General features: G+C 36.6%; 1 protein-coding gene across 2 annotated transcripts in view; it reads right to left on the bottom strand.

The window, feature by feature from the left end:
- Nucleotides 1-20,199, bottom strand: part of LOC135226566 (cytochrome P450 6k1-like) — a 31,843-nt gene extending 11,644 nt beyond the window's left edge. Inside the window, exons 1-2 of one of the 2 annotated variants that reach the window (XM_064266250.1) lie at nt 20,007-20,199; nt 8,359-8,540 (exon numbers count right to left, since the gene is read on the bottom strand). In XM_064266250.1, coding sequence (XP_064122320.1) covers nt 8,359-8,538 — 180 coding nt within the window. In that variant the 5' untranslated portion in view covers nt 8,539-8,540; nt 20,007-20,199. Of the gene's footprint in view, nt 1-8,358; nt 8,541-8,708; nt 8,754-20,006 lie in introns of those variants that run through there. The other variant, XM_064266257.1, reaches the window with a different exon arrangement.
- Nucleotides 20,200-21,930: the final 1,731 nt, after the last annotated feature.

The raw sequence follows: 21,930 nt of genomic DNA on the forward strand, positions 1-21,930 counted from the left end.
TGTGTTCATTTCCATCACGTCTCACTGTGTTGAATGAAATGCTAGTAATTCACTTACTGCTGGGTCGGGAAGTAGGGTAAAATTCGTTGGAATGTTAGGCGTCAGGCTCTGCCCGGGAAAATCCTCAAGTACGAAGTACTTAGGTTCCAACTTCTTTTATGACCTATGCAGATGAATCGCTAACTCCCTAGACCTGTACTTGGAAGACAGGTTTGGTCCTGATGTGAGTCAGAAATTTATTTCTGTGAAATACGTTCCCAGGTGTTCATTTCCATCATGACTCATCATGTAAAGTCAATTTTAAAGGAAATGTTAGCAATTCTATTAGGTTTCGACTTCTTTGATAACCTGTGTGAATGAATTGCTAACACTCTGGACTCTCATGTGAAAGACTGAGGTTTGGTCTCAATGTAAGTCGGACATTTATTTCTGTGAATCATGCTCCCATGTGTTCATTTCCATCATATCTCATGGTAAAAGTTAATTCGAAGGAAATGTTAGTAATTCACTCGCTGCTGAGTTGGGAAGTCGGGTCAAATGTGTTTGTATGTTAGGTGCTATAGGTGCCTGACCATGAAAAACCTCAGGTGCAGAGTACTTAAGTTACAACTTCTTTTATTACTTTTGAGAATGAATTGCTAACGCCCTGGCTCTCACTTGAAAGACTGGGATTTTGACACAATGTGAATCAGAAATTTGTTTCTCTGAATCACGTTCTCATGTGTTCATTTCTGTTATACCTCACGGTGAAGGGGTAAGTCGAATGAAATGTTGGCAACTCACTTGCTTCTGGGTCGGGAAGTTGGGTAAAATTTACTCGTATGTTAGATGATAGGTGCCTGCCTGGGAAAAACCTCAGGTACGGAGTACTTAGTTTCAACCTCTATTATGACATGTGCGGTTAACTGCTAATACCCTGAACTCTCACTTGAAAGACCGGGGTTCAATCCGAATGCAATTCAAAAATTTGTACTTACACAGACACACACACAGACGCACACACACACACACACACACACACATATATATATATATATATATATATATATATATATCATATATATATATACATATATATAGTATAGTGTGGAGGTTTCTCAAAACCCAACAATACAATGAAGACAGGGGAAGCAGACCAACAGGTCAAGAAAGTCATTTATTTAGTTGCAGCAAAGTGTTGTTAACAAATTATCTAACCTCGACCGTTACATTTTCATTTATCTGTTTAATAAATGTATCAATTCCTTTGATTTCCATGTCCAAGAGGTTCACGAGAGAAAACTACACAAAATAGGCGTTTCTGTTCCGAAATTTAATCATGACACTAAAACTGTTAAATTACTCCCGATCAAAATGAGAGGAATTCCACCTCTCTCTTGGTTTGGATTTTACTTTACCATGTTACAGGTCCTCATTTGTACAGTTCCTTGTCAGTCTGGAGTTCCCTGTTTTATAATTCTATCAATCTTAACCTCAACCTTGATGTCCGTAACTTTTGATCAAAACTTGAAAGCCTAACACATAAAACTTATTAATCGTCTACATACTGAGTTCCATTTTTTAAGAAGGAAGATAGTATAAATATTCTCAAATCTCTTGCAAAAAAACAAAGACAGTATTATTACCCGTCCAGATAAAGGTAAAGGAGTGGTTATTCTTAATAAGGAGGGTTATATTACTAACGTGGAAACAGTTTCAAAGGATAATACTAAGTTCCAGATGTTAGTAACTCCTGAATTTTCAACACTTTAATACAGAAGACCTTATTGATCGATTTCTGGGAAACTTAAAAGACCGTGCCATCATCAATGAGAATACTTATCAGTCCCTCTATATGCAGCTCAGTCATCTTATGGTTCAATTACGGCCTGCTAAAGGCCCACAAAGATAATGTTTTGTCCGAACCTGTCTGAACGTCTTATAATAACGCCAATTACAAACTGGCAAAATATCTAGTTCCCAGGCTTGCCCCCTTGGCTGAAAATTCTTGGAACCTTAATTAATTCATATGATTTCAAAACTAGTATTCTTGTACAGTACTCAGATCTTGTTATAGTAAGCTACGATGTCGAGTCATTATTTACCAATGTACCTGAACAACAGACCGTTGATATTATTTTACCTACACTTTTTCCTATGGACGAGTCTCGTTTTAATGGGTTCTGTAAGAATGATTTCAAGAAACTTTTAGATCTAGCGGTGCAGGATGCCGTTTTTGTTTTTAATGGTTGTTGTTACTCACAAATTGATGGTATGGCTATGGGCTCTCCACTTGGACCTATCCATCGCCGCGGATATCTTCATGTTCTCGCTAAAAAGAGCACATGCTTGATACTTGTCCCCATAGTTACCATCCACTATTCTATAAGAGCTATGTAGACTACACGTTTGCACTTTTTAGAAGTCAGTCTGACGCCAAGAGGTTTTTAATTGTCATCAACAATTCATTTTATATAAAATTTCCGATTGAACGCGAGACTAATAATCAGTTACATTTTTTAAATACTTTAATAACACACTCCTCTCAAGGTTTCTCTACTTCTGTTTTTAGAAAAAAGACATTCATGGTCTTAGTATAAATTTTCATAGTTTTTGTTCTCTTGATTTTAAGATTAATGCCTTATCAAACAAGCTTCACCGAGCCTTTGCTCTATCCTCTAGTTGGCAAGCTTTTCACAATGAAATAAAAAATACTTGAACAACAACTGCTTTCTCACCCACTCATTCTTTAAACACGTCTCCAAGTCTTTTAAAACTATTTTTGTTCCACGTCATCCTACTCCTCACGTTCCTAAATTACCTTTCTATTCCAGTCTTCCTTTTATTCACGATACAGCCTTTTTAAAGTACTTCAAGCTTTGAAATTCGGTCATCTCCCTGCCGTGAAAATCAAAATTATACCCACAAAACCAGTGAATATCGTTAGCCTCTTCAGCTCCACAGACCGTTTGGATCTATCATATAATGACCTCATGCGTTATTCATAAGCTTGCTTGTCCTCGATGTAATCGAGGAACCGATATTGGATCGGCATATAGGTTAGGGTCCGAATCGAAAGTTATAGAAATGTCAGCTATGGAATGGCACTAAATTTTCAAATCCCGAATTTTCCGACGTAAGAGATCATATCGATAAATGCAAATATTTCATTCAATACAAATACTTTAAGGTTTTTGGCAGAGCCGCCAATCATAAGCTTTTAACAATTAATGAATCATTGTTTATTAAAAAACTGGCCCCCCTCTCTGAACGCCCATGCCACTTCTAATGTAATGATACATTACATATTATTAATATGCCTCGGTCTCTCGTGAACTGTTCAGGTTTTTGGTCAGTCCTTCTTCCTCTGCCTCCACACTCAACGGCTGGTCCTTATTCATATTTTTATGTGTATTCGTTTTTTTATACCTTATATTGTGTATTTTAATATTTGTCACTTGATTTAATTGTACTTATTACGTATTATTACTTTATAGCTTGAAAATAATGCTTGCTTCGGAACGTTGCAACGGAATAAATATGCTTCCCTGCCTTCATTGTGTGATATATATATATATATATATAATATATATATATATATATATATATATTTTATATAATATATATATATATATTATATATATATATATATATATACCAACCTACAATTATGTTAACTGGTGAGAGCAGTATGAAGTGATAGACCTTCGAATTTTAAGCCTTAACTTTACTACTGAGCCATGCTATTATATATATATAATATATATATATATATATATATATATATATATATATATATATATTCGTTAAAAGCAATTGCTTTAGTGGCATCAATAAGTTTCTTGCAGGTATCTTCATACCGACGAAGTTTTTTTTTTCCGATTCTCGTACGTCAATTTCTGGTGAAATATACGCAGACTTCCTTCTTCCATTTATTGAATTTTGTCACGACAGCTGTTTCGCGCCTTATGGCATTATCAAGCGACTACTGACTTACAATCTGACCTTTTCTTTCGGCCTATTTATCTCATCGTGTGGGAGGTATGACCTCGAGGTATGGTACTGGTTAGTCTAGGGATTAACAGCTTAAGGGCGTTGTTTAGTTACAAAGAATATAAGGACATATGTACTGCGACAATAAGAGTGAAAGTTTAAAAACATTGGTTAAATAAAATATATTCAAAATACAATGCCATGTGCTAGAGTTTCCTTAAATGTATGTTTAAAATTAATATGTTACATGTTGGTTTTAGATAAAAATTACAAAATTACATACAGGAATGAAAATGAATATAGAAATCTAAATACGGGAGTACAAATATATGTATATATTTTATAGCATGCATAAAGGTACAATAGATAATTTTCTGTTTATACATAAATGTGTATGATTTAAATTTTGAGGTGTGTGTGTGTGTGTGTGTGTAGTGTTTTGGTTTATGTCCAAAATGGTCTACGTTGGTTAACGGTTGCTGATTCGTGTTGGGCGGGTTCTCAGCGACCTGAGTAAGGATGTTACTTGACTTTCGCTGATTGTAAGTCAGTAGTCGCTTGATAATGCCATAAGGCGAAACAGCTGTCGTGACAAAATTCAATAAATGGAAGAAGGAAGTCTGCGTATATTTCACCAGAAATTGACGAACGAGAATCGGAAAAAACTTCGTCGGTATGAAGATACCTGCAAGAAACTTATTGATGCCACTAAAGCAATTGCTTTTAACGAAAATTGTATTAGAGAAAAACTATGCCCTAAAGTATTGGAAGAAGTGACCGGGCATGGACACGATGGAGGGAGGTAGAGAAGATACTCCGACACCGTATAGAAGAATCCGCAGCAAGAATCCAGCAACTTGAAGTTGAGAAGAGAAAACGTTGGGAAGATTTCTGCATTAACAGCCCACTAGATGACCAACAAAAAGCACGTGACCTGCTTGAGTTAGAGAAGAGGAAATACAGACAGGTGGTGACAACGAGGCACAACAAGAAGCTACTCATCCTTTATGGGGGCCCCGTGAGAAGTGAGGAACACAAAGATGGCTTCGTCAACCTGGCTGGAATCGACCACTTAGCCCCCATCAAAGGTCCCTCCTGAACCGTGGGTCTGCAGTGCCACTATGCCAAGAAACCACACACTGAAGCCAAGAGAATAGAAACGGAGGCCCTTATAGACCGACTTTTACAACTCCGAGATGATGGTTAAGCTAGAACTAAACACCTACCGTCATTGATGAACTTGTTGGAGAAGCAGACGACAGGAGAGGACTTTTGTCCGAAGCCATTAATCACCAAGGAGATGAGGGAAGCTGCTAAAGAACTACGTAGCAACCCAGACATCATCATACGGAAAGGTGACAAATCATCAGTGTACGTAGTGATGAAAAAAAAAAAGTGATTATTTTGAAAAGATGGATAGATCCTCCTGGACACTTCCAAATTCCAACGCTTGACAAAAGACCCCACCGAGGACCTCAGAAAGAAAGTGTCGAGGCTTGTGACTAGGGCCAACAATCAGCAAGACGTCGTAAAATTCCCTAAGTAACAAAAGGAGACTATGGGCCCGGTTACTGCTACGGAACAGTGAAAACACACAAGGCAGGCAACCCCCTAAGGCCCATCATCTCTCAGATGACATCCCCAACCTATATGGATAGCGAAAGTCCTGAATGATTTGCTGGTACCTTACATACCGGTGCATATTCACTGAAATCAGCGGTGGAGTTTATTGATCTCCTACAGGAAAAAGGACAGAAGACGACATTGCCTCACTCGACGTTGAGAGTTTTGTTTACGAACGTTCCCGTCGAAGAAACGATCGACATCATTCTTGATCGTGTATACAGGTCCGAGAAGAACCCGCTGCCCATTTCCGAAGATGTCCTCCGAGAGATGCTGAAAGCTAGCACTACAGAGCCCCTTTCCTCTCTCATCAGGGGGAATTATTTTCGACAAGTAGACGGAGTCGCCATGGGATCCCCACTAGGGGTCCTCTTTGCAAATATGTACATGGCCACCGTCGAAGAAAGGACCTTTGAGAACATCTAAAACCTAGGATTTATGGGCGGTACATCGACGATATATTCGTCACAATAAAAGAGCCTGAAGATACCAAAAAACTAGCAGATGCTCTGAAAAGAAACTCAGTGCTCACTTCACCACAGAGCACAGCCAGCAGAAGACTTTGCCATTTCTTGATGTCCTGGTAAAACAACAAGAAGGACGTTTAAGACGACCGTTTATACGAAAGCAACGAACGCTGGGCGTTGCTTGAACGCACGCGGGAGTGCCCGGACGCATATAAAAAGTCTGTCGTGAGTGCGTATGTCAACAGAACCTTCACACACAGCTCATCATGGAAGATATACATAACGAACTCGACCGAATTCGCCAACTGCTGACAAACAACGGGTATGCAGATACAAATTAACGAAGCAGCAATAAAAAAGAAAATGGACGAATTTTCCACCCAACCCAACACCATGGCGAAAAACGAGGAAAACTTGATTATTTACCATCGTGTACATTATGGGTCTGCATACAAGGAGGATTGCTGCACACTACGCGGGATAATAAACAGAGGCGTACCCCAAAAGCCCCTTACCATAAAATAAGCCTCAGGATATATGTAAGCCCAACCTTGTAGCAGCCTTAATAATGAAGAACAGCACCGCTCCGGGGGGACCGAAGGAGATGTGCACGAATGTAGTTTACAAATTTACTTGTCCAGAGGAGGTGTGTAAACTTCACAGCCAAACTACATCGGGCACACTACAAGACGACCCTTCGGAAGACGTCTGCTGGCTCATAGAAATCAAGGGGCCATCCATCAACATTACATAGATGTTCACGACAGGAAGCCATCTCTACAAGAGCTCATAGAAGGCACCCAGGTCGTACACAGAGAAGACAACTACGGTCGCCTCTTAATAACGGAAGCAGTGAGCATCGCTATTCAGAAGCCGACCTTGAACGTCCAACAAGAATCGGACCATATACTCCCCTCCAGCAGGAGAAGGAATACCCAAGCCAACAGGGACCAGACAGCGCGCCCCAATCCACCGAGAACATCGCGCCCCTTGGAAGGCATGAGAAGACCCAGCGTCAGCGAAAGTCAAGTAACATCCTTACTCAGGTCGCTGAGACCCCGCCCAACACGATCAGCAACCGTTAACCAACGTAGACCATTTTGACATACACACACACACACACACACACACATCAAATTTAAATCATACACATTTATGTATAAACAGAAATTATCTATTGTACCTTTTATGCATGCTATAAAATATATACATATATTTGTACTCCCGTATTTAGATTTCTATATTCATTTTCATTCCTGTATGTAATTTTGTAATTTTTATCTAAAACCAACATGTAACATATTAAATTTTAAACATACATTTAAGGAAACTCTAGCACATGGCATTGTATTTTGAATATTTATTTAACCAATGTTTAAACTTTCACTCTTATTGTTCGCAGTACATATGCCTTATATTCTTTGTAACTAAAACAACGCCCTTAAGCTGTTAATCCCTAGACTAACCAGTACCCATACCTCGAGGTCATACCTCCCACACGATGAGATAAATAGGCCGAAAGGTCAGATTGTAAGTCAGTAGTCGCTTGATAATGCCATAAGGCGAAACAGCTGTCGTGACAAAATTCAATAAATGGAAGAGGAAAGTCTGCGTATTTTTCACCAGAAATTGACGAACGAGAATCGGAAAAAACTTCGTCGGTATGAAGATACCTGCAAGAAACTTATTGATGCCACTAAAGCAATTGCTTTTAACGAAAATTGTATTAGAGAAAAACTATGCCCTAAAAGTATATATATATATTATATATATATATATATATATATCTATATATATATATATATATATATATATATATATATATATATAGAATTTTTATCACATCGCCGTGATTCATATACATGCATTAAGCTACAAATGTCCTTTAATTTCTAATTCGCTCTACCTAGGAATTAATACATTTTCGTATATGTTAATTAAAGGGGAATTTTTTTAATTGATAATAATTTCGTCCTCTCGTGGATACCTCTGCTCTGTGCACTGGTTCGAATCCACGAGAGGGACGAAATTATTATCAACTAAAAATTCCCCTTCGGTTAACATATAAGAAAATATATTAATTCCGAGGTAGAGTGAATTAGATAGTAAATGACATTTGTAGCTTAATGCAGACACACACACACACACATATATATATATATATATATATATATATATATATATATATATATATATATGTGTGTGTGTGTGTGTGTGTGTGTGTGTGTGTGTGTGTGTGTGTGTATATATATAATGCTGGAAGTACGATCAAACATTTGGAGTTTTGAATATTTACCTTTTCATCGAAAGTCCACCTGCCGGGCTTCCCCATCACAATGTCGACGAAATTCCCGAGGAGAGGCAGAGTCGGGGGAGAGAGAATGCCTCGTTTGGCCCAGTAACTAAGCCGGTGTTTGCTGTAGAGCCACAATGACGTCACCAGCAAGGCCACGAGGGCCAGCGTTATTAACACCATGCCTGGAAATGATAATAAATAGCATAATCAACAACAGCAATGACAGTGATAACATTAGTAGTGACTGGAACTAGACAACAAGAATATGGGGAAAATATTGCCATAACAACGAGAGGCTAACTTTAATGATAAAATTAGAGAATGATTATAAGAACCAACTAATTTCCCACCTTTCACCAAAATTAATCCGAGCGTGGGATCTCAAGAGTCGTTTTGTTTAAGAGGAAAATATTCTCAATTCCTCGACCAGCAGTTTGTGGATCCAAGCCTATTATATGCGCGCACTGAAGTCCGCTTCACAAATGTCTGACAACACTGATATGAGAAATGCGTCTCACGATAACTAAGAATTTGGCGGCGGCTTGTAAATAATGCGGCTGAACTATGTCACGAGTCTGATGAATATCCAGTTGTCTTTGATAACAAACTCTCTATATCAATTAGAGAGTTCAGTATTAGTTTATCATGATTATTATCATTTATATTATTATCAAATGCCAGTCATCGTTCTAGACATTGGCCTAATCCTGTCCGAAATATAATAAAATATTTGCTATCGGAAGCATTGTGTTACGAGAGCTCTTGAGTATAATCGATAATATTTACATCGACAATATCATCTTTTACTTTCAGGGCGAAATTTACTGACACCGAATATATACATTTGAGTATAAAGCGATAGTGTCCTATAAAGGATAGTCAAATAAGATGCAAAAATGTTGCCGTTCAGAGCAACATTTTTGCATCTTATTTGACTATCCTTTATAGGACACTATCGCTTTATAACTCTTATGTATATTTGATAGCTGTCATAATGACTTGCAGCTTTGTAAGTTGTTTGTCTTCTTCTTCTTCTTCTTTTCAGTAAATGTAAGTCGTAAAATATCATCCTATTTCATGCCATCTTTAGTATAAGAGCTTTTATGAATTAAGTTGATAAAGACTTTACTATTTTCCTCTGCTTCCTCTCTTCGAATCGGCAATCTCATTTCGCCAATAACATTCCAGAGCAGCTGAATGAATTTTAGATCTTTTTGATTATAAAGTTTCGTACATTCTAAAGAACAGCAACAACAACGATAATAATAATATAATAATAATAATAATAATAATAATAATAATAATAATGTTTGTGTTGAGAAGCAATACTTCTAGGCCTTCATAGATTATTGGGTACCTTGTTGAAACTCATGGTTGTTCATTGTCTTTATTCCAGATTCATCATTGCATGCAAAAAACGCTCGTAGCCAATTCTACTGGTAAAAGCAGACTATGATCCTATATATATATATATATATATATATATATATATATATATATATATATATATATATATATATATATATATATATATATTGTTACGAAGTGCCAAGTATCTGGTTACCATGCATCAAATATTACCTCACCAAAAGCCAGACACCTGAACCCTCATAACATTTAAACGACTGATACTCTAAAGGCAACAGTGATCCCTTAACACTTATCAGTATTGCAGAAAATCAGACTAAGTCATCAAAAACAGGTGTGAGGTAATCTTGTAAGTAATTAAATTAATCAAAGGGCATCACTCCATCAACAACTTTCAAAACTCTAAGTATTTCCCTGATTTTCAGAAGTCTAAGTACTTTCCCTGGTTCTAAGTCACTTCAATTAAATTGAAGGAAAGCAAATCAATTACCACTCTATGTTTCTACCTAACATGAATATAATCATAATTATACATATTTATACTGGTGTAAGATAAAGAAAACACTTATAAAAATTTTAAATACAAAAAATTTATTATTAAATTCAAATTTATAAGTGAAATTCACAATATCAGGAAAATTACTGTTACTTGAAAACAAAGTAAAGTTTAATTAATTCTTGAATCAAATTAAGTAAAATTAAATCAAAATTAATTTATCACAAAATTCAAGAAAATTAATTCAATCAAAATTTAAAAGTGTTAGGCAATAATTGAAAATTTGAAATTAATTCACAAGTGCTAAACAACAATAAAACTTGAAAAGAATTCTAAGTAAATGCAAATCAATTCACAAGTGTTAAATTTAATTAAATGTGCAGTGATAAAGCAATGAAAATAACTAAGTCAATTAAATTGTGAATGCAAATGAAAATATAAAACAAAAAGACACACTTCAATAAGAAAATGAATAAATGCACAAACAATGGAACAGACACAAACACAAAAAATATCAGCAATGTGTAAAAGTGTAAATCTTTTTCATTCAAAAACACTAACAACCAACAGTTTTTACCAAACCTTCGTAACAGACAACAGTTCCTATCAATTATTAATTAAACACACTCCCTATCCATTATTATTCTTCACTGTTCCTAACAATTATTAGTTGCAACTAATAAAAATATAACCACTTTAACCTTTTTTGGTATACCAACAACTTCTTTTCTTCTCTTGTAAATTACACTTTCACAAAAAACAAGGCGCCATACGAAATGTTTGTTCAGATTCCACAAAAGAAATTAAATAAACTAAATAAATTCATAAGAAATATCAAATATACAATTCTCACAATATGAGTGACCAAATTTACGTTACGTTAATTTAATCTCGATGTCGAGTGAGAGAGAGAGTGAGCGAGAGAGAGAGAGAGATCTAACTGCCTCGAGGTCTTAAGATTCGAATGAAAATCTCTTCCTTTATGGAAATGACAGAGCAGATGTCTCAAAACGTTCTAGGCACGAAAGCTTCTCGAAAGTTCTGAAATCTGACGCAATCTTACACACACAATGTGCAACATCCACGTGGGACTTGACAAAGATATACGCGTACAAGACAAGACTGCTCAACAGATACGTACCCGATTGAAACGGAGGGTAAACGATAATTAAGATTGACATGTTTTTGATGACCACGTAAAAAGAGTCAAGCTCATTATCAAACGCGCTGACAGAGCAGGGACGCAAACGGATCTCGCAGACTCTAATTTCAAAGTGCTGACATAAAAGTTAAACATTTGCAGCTTTGAAAAGACAAGGATCTCTCTTTTTACGTTATATATATATTCTTTTACAAGACGTTAATGCGAAATCTGAACACACATTTTAAAACATCCTATTCTAAGCTATCTAGGAATCTGAAAAAATGTTACACAATCTACAAGACATTTCAAAGAGGGGAAAACATGCATTTTGAAAGTAGCAATATATAATATACCTCCCCAGAAGATTTTTATCACGGTGTTGAATCCAACGATTCGCAACGAGATAAATAATCAGCAACTACATTGTTTTTGCCACTAATGTGCTGCACTCTTAAGTTATACTGTTGCAGACACACCTGGTCAGTCTTTGATTGTGATTTTTCATTTTCTGGATAAATGACAGTGGATTGTGATCAGAAAACACTACAATTTCTTCATTCCTAGGTCTATTCACATACACTTCAAATTTTTTCAATGCGGTGATTAAGGCTAAAGTTTCCTTCTCGATTGTCGAATATACTTTCTGATGTTTTTTCAATTTTGTAGACATGAAGCATACAGGATGGTAGATATTATTTTCATCTTCTTGAAGTAGAACAGCTCCAACACCACAGTCTGACGCATCAACTTGTATCACAAATTTCTTGTCGAAGTCTGGAGCTTGAAGTACTGGTCTTGAAGTTAAAATGGCTTTTACCTTCTCAAAGATTCTTGACACTCTGGAGTCCAAATAAACTTAGCTTTGGGGGGGGACTAGTCAAGTCTGTCAAGGGAGCTACTACGGCTGAGAAATTTGGGCAAAAACGACGATAGAAACCAGCCATGCCTAAAAATCTCTGTAGCTGCTTCCTGGTAGTAGGTGAGGTAGCCTTACGGATACCTTCTACATTAGCATTTACTGGAGCAAGAAGGCCTTTCCCAACTTCAAACCCAAGATACTGTACAGTTGCCTTTCCAAACTCACTCTTCTCTAAGTTGATTGTTAATCCTGCTTCTTGTAGTTTCTTGAAAACTTTCTTCAGAATCTTCAGCTGTTCTTCCCACGTTGTAGAGTAAATCACGATGTCATCTAGGTATACACCTACTCCTTCTATTGATCCTAACAGTTGATCCATCACTCGTTGAAATGTTGCGGGTGCATTCATCAGACCAAATGGCAGAACAGTATACTGATATAGTCCAAAAGGAGTAATAAAAGCTGACAGCAGCTTCGCATTCTCATCTAAGGGAATTTGATAATATCCTTTCAACAAGTCTATCTTGGAAACAAACTTGGCTTGCCCAATATTATCAAGTAACTGATCTATAAGAGGCAAAGGATAATTATCAGCCACACTGATAGAATTCAGCTTCCTATAATCAGTACACATCCTAAATGAACCATCTGGTTTCTTCACTAACACACATGGAGAACTAAGTGACTTGAACTGGGTTCTGCTAATCCATGTTGCAGCAAATACTCAACTTCTTTCTTCAAAACATCTCGATGATACGGTGATAAGCGATAGGCTCTTTGCTTGAAAGGTTTTCCATCTTCTTGAATGTTGATTTCATGCTTGGTCAGATCAGTACGTCTAGCCCCACATCTGAAAAAATTTCTGGAAAACTTCTAATTCGTCACTTAGGTCTTCACCTTGTTCAACACTCAGATGTTTCAGTTTATCCTCCAAATTTTCCAAAATTGAAGAATTATTCATCTTGCTTGCAGCTCCCAATTCGTAGCCATCATCGTCTTCTGTAGATAAAGTTGTCTGGGTTACTGACACAGTTTCAGTTTTAGTTTCTGAGAAATAAGGTTTCAAGAGGTTCACATGTATCTTCCTTTGTTTTCTTCTTCTTTCTGGTGTATCAATCACATAAGTTCTATCACTTAACTTCTGAATTATCTTTGGGTAAGGACCTTGAAATTTATTAGTGAGGGGAAATCTCTTGACAGGTAAGAACACTAACACTTGTTGACCAACACTAAAACTTCTTAGCTTAGTCTTAGCATCAAATCTCCTTTTCATTTTCTCTTGACTCATTTTCAAGTTTTCTAAAGAGAATTTTCTAATCTCTTTTCAACCTCTTCCTTAAGTTCTTCACATACTCTGCTTGGCTTTCCTCTTGATTTTCTTCCCAATTTCTGCAAGAATCTTCAAAACGGTCCTCTCACTTCTCTTCCAAAAATCATCTCATTAGGTGAACATCCCATACTTTCTTGATAAGCATTCCTAACTTCAAACAACATTAATGGTAAACCAACATCCCATTCCCTTCCTGACTCAGAACAATACTTTGTCAGCATACTTTTCAATGTCTGGTGGAACCTTTCCAAGGCACCTTGAGTTTCTGGATGAATAGCAGTGGATAACTGTGTTTCACTCCTAACAAATTCATCACATCCTGGAATAACTTTGAAGTAAAGTTTGTTCCTCTGTCACTTTGTACTATTTCTGGTATACCAAACTTTGAGAAAAACTCAACAAGTTTCTCAGCAACTACCTTGGCAGATATGTTTCTAACAGGGATTGTTTCTGGATACCTTGTCACTGGACACATTAATGTCAACAAATACTCATTTCCTTTCCTTGTCTTGCGGCAATGGTCCAACCATATCAATAATCACTTTGCTAAAGGGTTCTCTCTAACTTCTATAGTTGTAGGGGGGTCGTTTCTTGATGGTTTTCATTCGGTTTTCCAGCTATCTGGCAGGTATGACACTCACGACAAAACCTGCTAACGTCTCTGTGAAGTCCAGGCCAGAAAAAATATTTCATGATCTTCTCCACAGTCTTCCTGATTCCCATATGTCCAGACTCATGAGCTACTGCAATCACTTGCTTTCTCAATGAATATGGAATCAAAATTTGATGATATTCGCCCCATACAGCATCTCCTGGTATCTGTAGGTCTGTACTTCCTCATCAGCAAACCTTCCTTCAGATAGTAACAGGTAGGAGTTTGTTGCATCTCTTCTCGATCAACAACTCTGAAGAACAAATCAGTTAACGATGCATCCTTCTTCTGCAAGTCCATCAGCTTCTCTCTTGTCACTTGACCAACTTCAAAGGTTGAATTCTCAATATCTGCTAACTCAGCTACTGTAGTATCACTACTGTCTTCAGCAACACTTTGACTACTCGGAGTCTCTTCAGGAACATCAGGTTCTTCTTCTTCGTTGTCGTCTTCTTCATCTTCTTGGGAAATCTCTTCCTGGTCAGCACTATGGGAAACTTCACTTCCCTGGAATAATTCTTCTAAGCACAAAGATCCTTCACTTGATCCTTCTTGGGTGTGTAAATCCTCAGTTTCTTCACTACAGTCGTAGTCCTCTTCATACTTCTGGTAGTTACACAACTAGGAAACAGGTGGTGGGGTTATTCTTCTCCAACTCTTCTGTAGGACTAATCCTCAATGGTTTGTCTGTCACTACAGGACAAGGAGGAATAAATGGCACACCAACCACTTCATTCCCCAACAGAACATGTATACCTTCCACAGCCAGTGAGTCCTTTACAGCAAAATCAACATTCCCTGTCACCAATTCACATGACAGGTGTAAGCGGCATATAGGAGTTACTTCCTCTCCTCCTATACCCTTCAAAATAACTGAATCTCCTGTGAGACTCTTCTCCAACTGAGGGTGAGAACCACGTACTACCACACTATGGTTACTCCCTCCCGTATCACGTAATATCTTGACTGTACCTGCATACTTCCTTCTTGAGTTGACAGCATACCCTCATAGATATATGGCTTAAAAGCCTCCACACTGCTTAGCCACTCACTGCTTGAGGTAACATTTCCACTGGTTGCTAAACATTCAGCTTGTTTAGTTTCATTCTTCTCTGGAGTCTGATTCTTTCCCACACTGCTCTTCGTAGTTTGTTTCACAACTTGACTAACTGGTTTTGACTGCTGTTGATTCCGGTAACACTCTTGACTGTAGTGTCCTACTCTTCCACACTTGAAACAGACAACATTAAGTTTCTGTAACTGTCTTGAAAAACTGGATGAGGATTTCACATTAATTTGCTGAGCTGTATTTCCTTGTGTACTCTTAGTAAGTATCACTTGAAGGTTTCCCATTAAATTTGTTCCTGTTATTTGGAAAAGACTTAAAACCTGGGCGTTTGTTGACTCTGGTACTTGACATTGTAATTACGTTTGCTACTGATTATATTGTAATCTTCACTAAGTGTAGCAGCTTTGTCAAGTTTCTTCACTTCTCTCTCTCTTAAATAAGCTCTTATATGTTCAGGAATTCCCTTAAGATACTGTTCAAGAACAAGTAACTCTTCTAACTCATCAAAAGTTTTAACTTTAGCAGCTTCTACCCAACGTTTGAAACACCTTCTCACTTTGTAAGCATAATCTAAGAAGGTTCCCTTCTCATCTTTTCTTAAATTTCTGAATCTCTCATTGTAGTACTCTGGGGTCATCTGGTAAACTTGTAGCACACTGTGTTTAAGTACCTTGTAGTCTTTACACTGATCAGCTGTTAAGGCTAGATAAGCACTTCTCCCTTTACCAATTAAGACACTTTGTAGCAAAACTGACCATTTATCCTCTGGCCATCCCATACCTGAAGCCACTTTCTCAAAGTGATAAAAAAACTCATCTGGAGCTTCTTCAGTAAACTTAGGGATTAACTTCTGTACTCTCACTACATCAAATACAGGGTCTTTGAATTTACCTTGGTTGGTTAGGTTAGACGGTGTTACAGGTAATGTGGATCTAGCTCTTATTAATTCCATTTCCCTTTCATGTCTTGCGATTTCTCTTTCCTCTTTTATTCTTTCTCTTTCCTCTTCTGCTGCTTTTTTCTTCTTCTCTTTCTCTTCTTTCTTGTTTTTCCCTGTCCATTTCTTCTTCTCTTTCAGCTTGCATTCTCTCTCTTTCAGCTTGCATTCTCTCTCTTTCAGCAAGCATTTTTTAGCTTAATCAAATTCTCTTCTGCTTCAATGCGTCTAAGCTCTAACTCTGCATCACTTTTCTCTTTCTTTTCTGCTTGCTTATTTATGAGATCAGCACGTGCTACATTCAACAACTCTTGAGCCAATTCTAACTCATCTTCATCAGTTATTCTACCAGAGTTTATCAATGATTCCATAGCAATACATCTTATTTGTGCCTTTACCATACTAGTAGACACATAACCACCACATGCCTCTGCTAAAGCGCTCCACTGTGCTCTAGACAGAGTGGTTTCAGACAGAACTTGGACGGAAGGAGCTGCTAAAAATTCCTGAACATTGAACTGAGCCATTTTCCTCTAAGTTATCAATTTACAATTCAATACAATAAATGCAAAACAAAATTATATGGTCACTCTCCTAACAAAATATATTCCTAACACCCCACCAGTATATTCTAGAGTGATAATGAAATCTGCTTTCCCGGTCTGGGCACCATTAAATAATGTTACGAAGTGCCAAGTATCTGGTTACCATGCATCAAATATTACCTCACCAAAAGCCAGACACCTGAACCCTCATAACACATTTAAACGACTGAATACTCTAAAGGCAACAGTGATCCCTTAACACTTACCAGTATTGCACAAAAAATCAGACTAAGTTCATCAAAACAGGTGTGAGGTAATCTTGTAAGTAATTAAATTAATCAAAGGGCATCACTCCATCAACAACTTTCAAAACTCTAAGTATTTCCCTGATTTCAGAAGTCTAAGTACTTCCCTGGTTCTAAGTCACTTCAATTAAATTGAAGGAAAGCAAATCAATTACCACTCTATGTTTCTACCTAACATGAATATAATCATAATTATACATATTTATACTGGTGTAAGATAAAGAAACACTTATAAAATTTTAAAATACAAAAAATTTATTATTAAATTCAAAATTTATAAGTGAAATTCACAATATCAGGGAAAATTACTGTTACTTGAAAACAAAGTAAAGTTTAATTAATTCTTGAATCAAATTAAGTAAAATTAAATCAAAATTAATTTATCACAAAATTCAAGAAAATTAATTCAATCAAAATTTAAAGTGTTAGGCAATAATTGAAAATTTGAAATTAATTCACAAGTGCTAAACAACAATAAAACTTGAAAAGAATTCTAAGTAAATGCAAATCAATTCACAAGTGTTAAATTTAATTAAATGTGCAGTGATAAAGCAATGAAAATAACTAAGTCAATTAAATTGTGAATGCAAATGAAAATATAAAACAAAAAGACACACTTCAATAAGAAAATGAATAAATGCACAAACAATGGAACAGACACAAACACAAAAAATATCAGCAATGTGTAAAAGTGTAAATCTTTTTCATTCAAAAACCACTAATCAACAGTTTTTACCAAACCTTCGTAACAGACAACAGTTCCTATCAATTATTAATTCAAACACACTCCCTATCCATTATTAGTTATTCACTGTTCCTAACAATTATTAGTTGCAACTAATAAAAATATAACACACTTTACTTTTTGGTATACCAACTTCTTTTCTTCTCTTGTAAATTACACTTTCACAAAAACAAGGCGCCGTTACGAAATGTTTGTTCAGATTCCACAAAAGAAATTAAATAAACTAAATAAATTCTAAGAAATATCAAATATACAATTCTCACAATATGAGTGACCAAATTTACGTTACGTTAATTTAATCTCGATGTCGAGTGAGAGAGAGAGTGAGCGAGAGAGAGAGAGAGATCTAACTGCCTCGAGGTCTTAAGATCGAATGAAAATCTCTTCCTTTATGGAAATGACAGAGCAGATGTCTCAAAACGTTCTAGGCACGAAAGCTTCTCGAAAGTTCTGAAATCTGACGCAATCTTACACCCACAATGTGCAACATCCACGTGGGACTTCGAAAAGAATAGATTACGCGTACAAGACAAGACTGCTCAACAGATACGTACCCGATTGAAACGGAGGGTAAAACGATAATTAAGATTGACATGTTTTTGATGACCACGTAAAAAGAGTCAAGCTCATTATCAAACGCGCTGACAGAGCAGGGACGCAAACGGATCTCGCAGACTCTAATTTCAAAGTGCTGACATAAAAGTTAAACATTTGCAGCTTTGAAAAGACAAGGATCTCTCTTTTTACGTTATATATATATTCTTTTACAAGACGTTAATGCGAAATCTGAACACACATTTTAAAACATCCTATTCTAAGCTATCTAGGAATCTGAAAAAATGTTACACAATCTACAAGACATTTCAAAGAGGGGAAAACATGCATTTTGAAAGTAGCAATATATAATTAATATATATATATATATATATATATATATTAATATATATAATTTTGATTGCCTGTATTTAACACTGCTTTGGTCAGTATGACATTAAATTTAGTTTCTTTACAGACTGAGTTAATAGCAGCGGAGAGAGAGAGAGAGAGAGAGAGAGAGAGAGAGAGAGAGAGAGAGAGAATAACATTTGTATGCATACGTGTCAAATAAAACAGATCCACAATAAACTGTCATTTCCATACTTATTCTTCAAATTTCCAATAAAAATGATACCACCTGTGAAGATGACTTCCTTATTATTTTAGAATGCCAACCTTAAGCTAGCACGGGCTCTTGCTCCTAAAGCATACCGCAAAGACTTATTTCCTCCAGAATCTCAGTTGCTTTAAACGGATACATCGAGGCCACCTTTTATGTATAGAGCACAGCCATATCCATATTGCGCACAGTCACGCGCGCCCTACGTAGGTATCAAGGACATTTTAATCTAAGTCCTCTTTACGTCTCTCTCCACCTTTCTCTAAGGGCTTGCGCCGTTTTACTTTTTGTACAACCGTTTCGTACAATCCTTACACTTTCGCGATCTTTTACAAGAACTAATCTCCTCAATGCGCACTGACTCTTCTCTTCACCAGTTCTAAATTTTTTTTTTTTTACCACAGTGCTTGTCTCTTTTTTTCCACATAATGTACCCAAGTAGACTCCAGCAATTTTTTCTATCATCATTCATATACAAAGCTTTACTTTCATCACAACACTTGAGTCGTAACACTTTCATTCAGTTTACCTTTTCCTTCACACGACACTCCTCTCTGTTCCCCCTTTTGCAGAAATTTCGCTGTTTCCATCGCGTAGTCTTTGCTTATTCTCCTCTCATTCCTCTATCGTACGCAATATTAAACTATTCCCTGGTGTCCTCCCATCCTTCCTGGGTCACTAATAGAGATTTACTGCCACACCTACATATGTTTTGTATATATACTCTTGTAAGACATCCTATGTCCATATTTTACTAGTGGTCAGGAAAACAGAAGGAAGTGCTCGCAATATATATATAGATGCGACGTTCAGTTAGTGTTTTATGGGCCTTTTATCTTCACACACACACACACACACACACACACACACACACACACACACATATATATATATATATATATATATATATATATATATATATAATATATATATATATATATATATATATATATATATATATATATATATATATATATATATATATATATATATTAGTGTGAGCGTGCTTCCATGATTAAATCTTTAGTATGAAGAAAATCCTTACTTGTGGTCAAGTTAGTGATCCTTCGGAGCCCGCGGTGTGGATGGGGTCCAGCCGAGTGTCCCAGCTAGACTGAAGGAGGATGCCACATTACAGATGCTTATTAGTGCCCATTGACGCCACAGGCATTCAGGCGTTGTTTTGCGACCATGGCAACAGGGCACCAGTTTTCAAGCTTTATTATCTGTTTTGGCCATTCTGTTGTAAAAAGAAAAAGTAAATATGTAGATTCACTGCTTGTTATAATAGTTCGAAAATGACAGGTTGATAAACTGATGAATGTTCAGATTACAAACATTTATTTCCAAATTGTAAGCAGTAGGTAATGTTCGGCTACAAATAAGTTAACTGATGCATGAATATTAAAAACACAAACATTCATTTTCGAACGATAAGGACTGAATGGTCATCAGTGCATACTAAGTTGAAGAAATAGACTGACGAATAGGACTGATTCATAAAAAGAAATACGTCATGAGTATTTAAGGATAGCCCACGCAGACATAAAAGACAAACGAATCGATGTAAATAACTGCTATTTTCGTACACGATCTCACAGTGACGACACTAAACAACATAACTTTGGTTCATTCTCAATTATGTGTGGCTAGGCGCTGTAAACTCTAGCGGAAGAAATACAAAACACTCAATATAAAAAGATGAGGACCTTTAATCAATGTATATACAGCGCACATTTCGTTTAAGATAAGATACAAGTCCGTAACCGTTATCGTCATCAAGTGTCAATCCTCAACTTTTATCTCCTCAGTTATGTCGACGTTTTTCAACATCCTTTTAATTAGATTATTAAGCAGTTATTTTTGTCACTTATCTATATTCAGTTCCATATAAAGTTTAGAAACTTGCTCTACCATGCTCGTTGCCTTTTGCCTTTTATCATGATAATTCTTGTAAAAAATGCTTGTAACTCATCCTATACATCTCTCACGAAACAAAACCTTTGTCACGATATGCTTTCAAACCTGTGATAAAATGTAACCTTTGTTAGAAGGAGGTGGCATCTTTGAATATCCTAGAACTTTTCAAGATAAAACAATCAAGAATTAAGACATTAATTTACACAGATTTCTGTGGAATCAGGAATATAAAGGTTCTCGTTGTTTCTTCAATAAGGTAATGGAATAGGGGAGGCTTCTAAAAGAACGAATTGATTCTCAAAGGGGAGTAAAGGCGGGATTCCACCGAGGCAGCATGTAGCATGCGACTGACTGGCTCTCAACAAGGATGTTGAATGCAGCTTTCAACCAGGAGACATGTTGCCTGCGACAAGGCAACAATGTTGTTGCTTGTAGCATGCCACATGCTATGTTGACTGTTGAATTCCACAAAACCTTTTCCACCAATTCAACAAAAACTAAGCCATTTGTCAACACGTCTCAGCAGACGGTCGCTGCTTCTGCACATTGAGTGCTTTGCTCTCACGCGCACCATACAATCCTCTGAATAATAATAATAATAATAATAATAATAATAATAATAATAATAATAATAATAATAAGAGCTGCTGTGACCTATCAATATTGAAATACTTACAAAAGAAGGCTGATAAAAAATTACCTGTTACTCGAATGAATTATTTAAAATAACTCATAAATTACTGCACAAACCTCTCTCGGTGGCCTTGCTCACATGCATGAGTGAGCAGTAGCAAGTTCCTGATCTTTTTTACTTGTTAAATTTCTCTGCTAATCCCCACAGTGCGTGCATCTAGTTTAGCATGGTTATTCTTGTACTCTGTCAAGCATATATCCGATAGACTCTACGGCTTTTTCTTGCGACCAATTCATCTTGTTGCTTTCAACATTGAATCCTTCCCGCGGATGGTGGGAAGGCGTTCAACACTAGACAACAAGTTAAATCTTGACGCATCCGTCAGGTTACACAGCAACAAGTTGCCATCTGTCGC

The sequence above is a fragment of the Macrobrachium nipponense genome, chromosome 20 (genome assembly GCF_015104395.2).
Source record: "Macrobrachium nipponense isolate FS-2020 chromosome 20, ASM1510439v2, whole genome shotgun sequence".
Taxonomy (NCBI): domain Eukaryota; kingdom Metazoa; phylum Arthropoda; class Malacostraca; order Decapoda; family Palaemonidae; genus Macrobrachium; species Macrobrachium nipponense.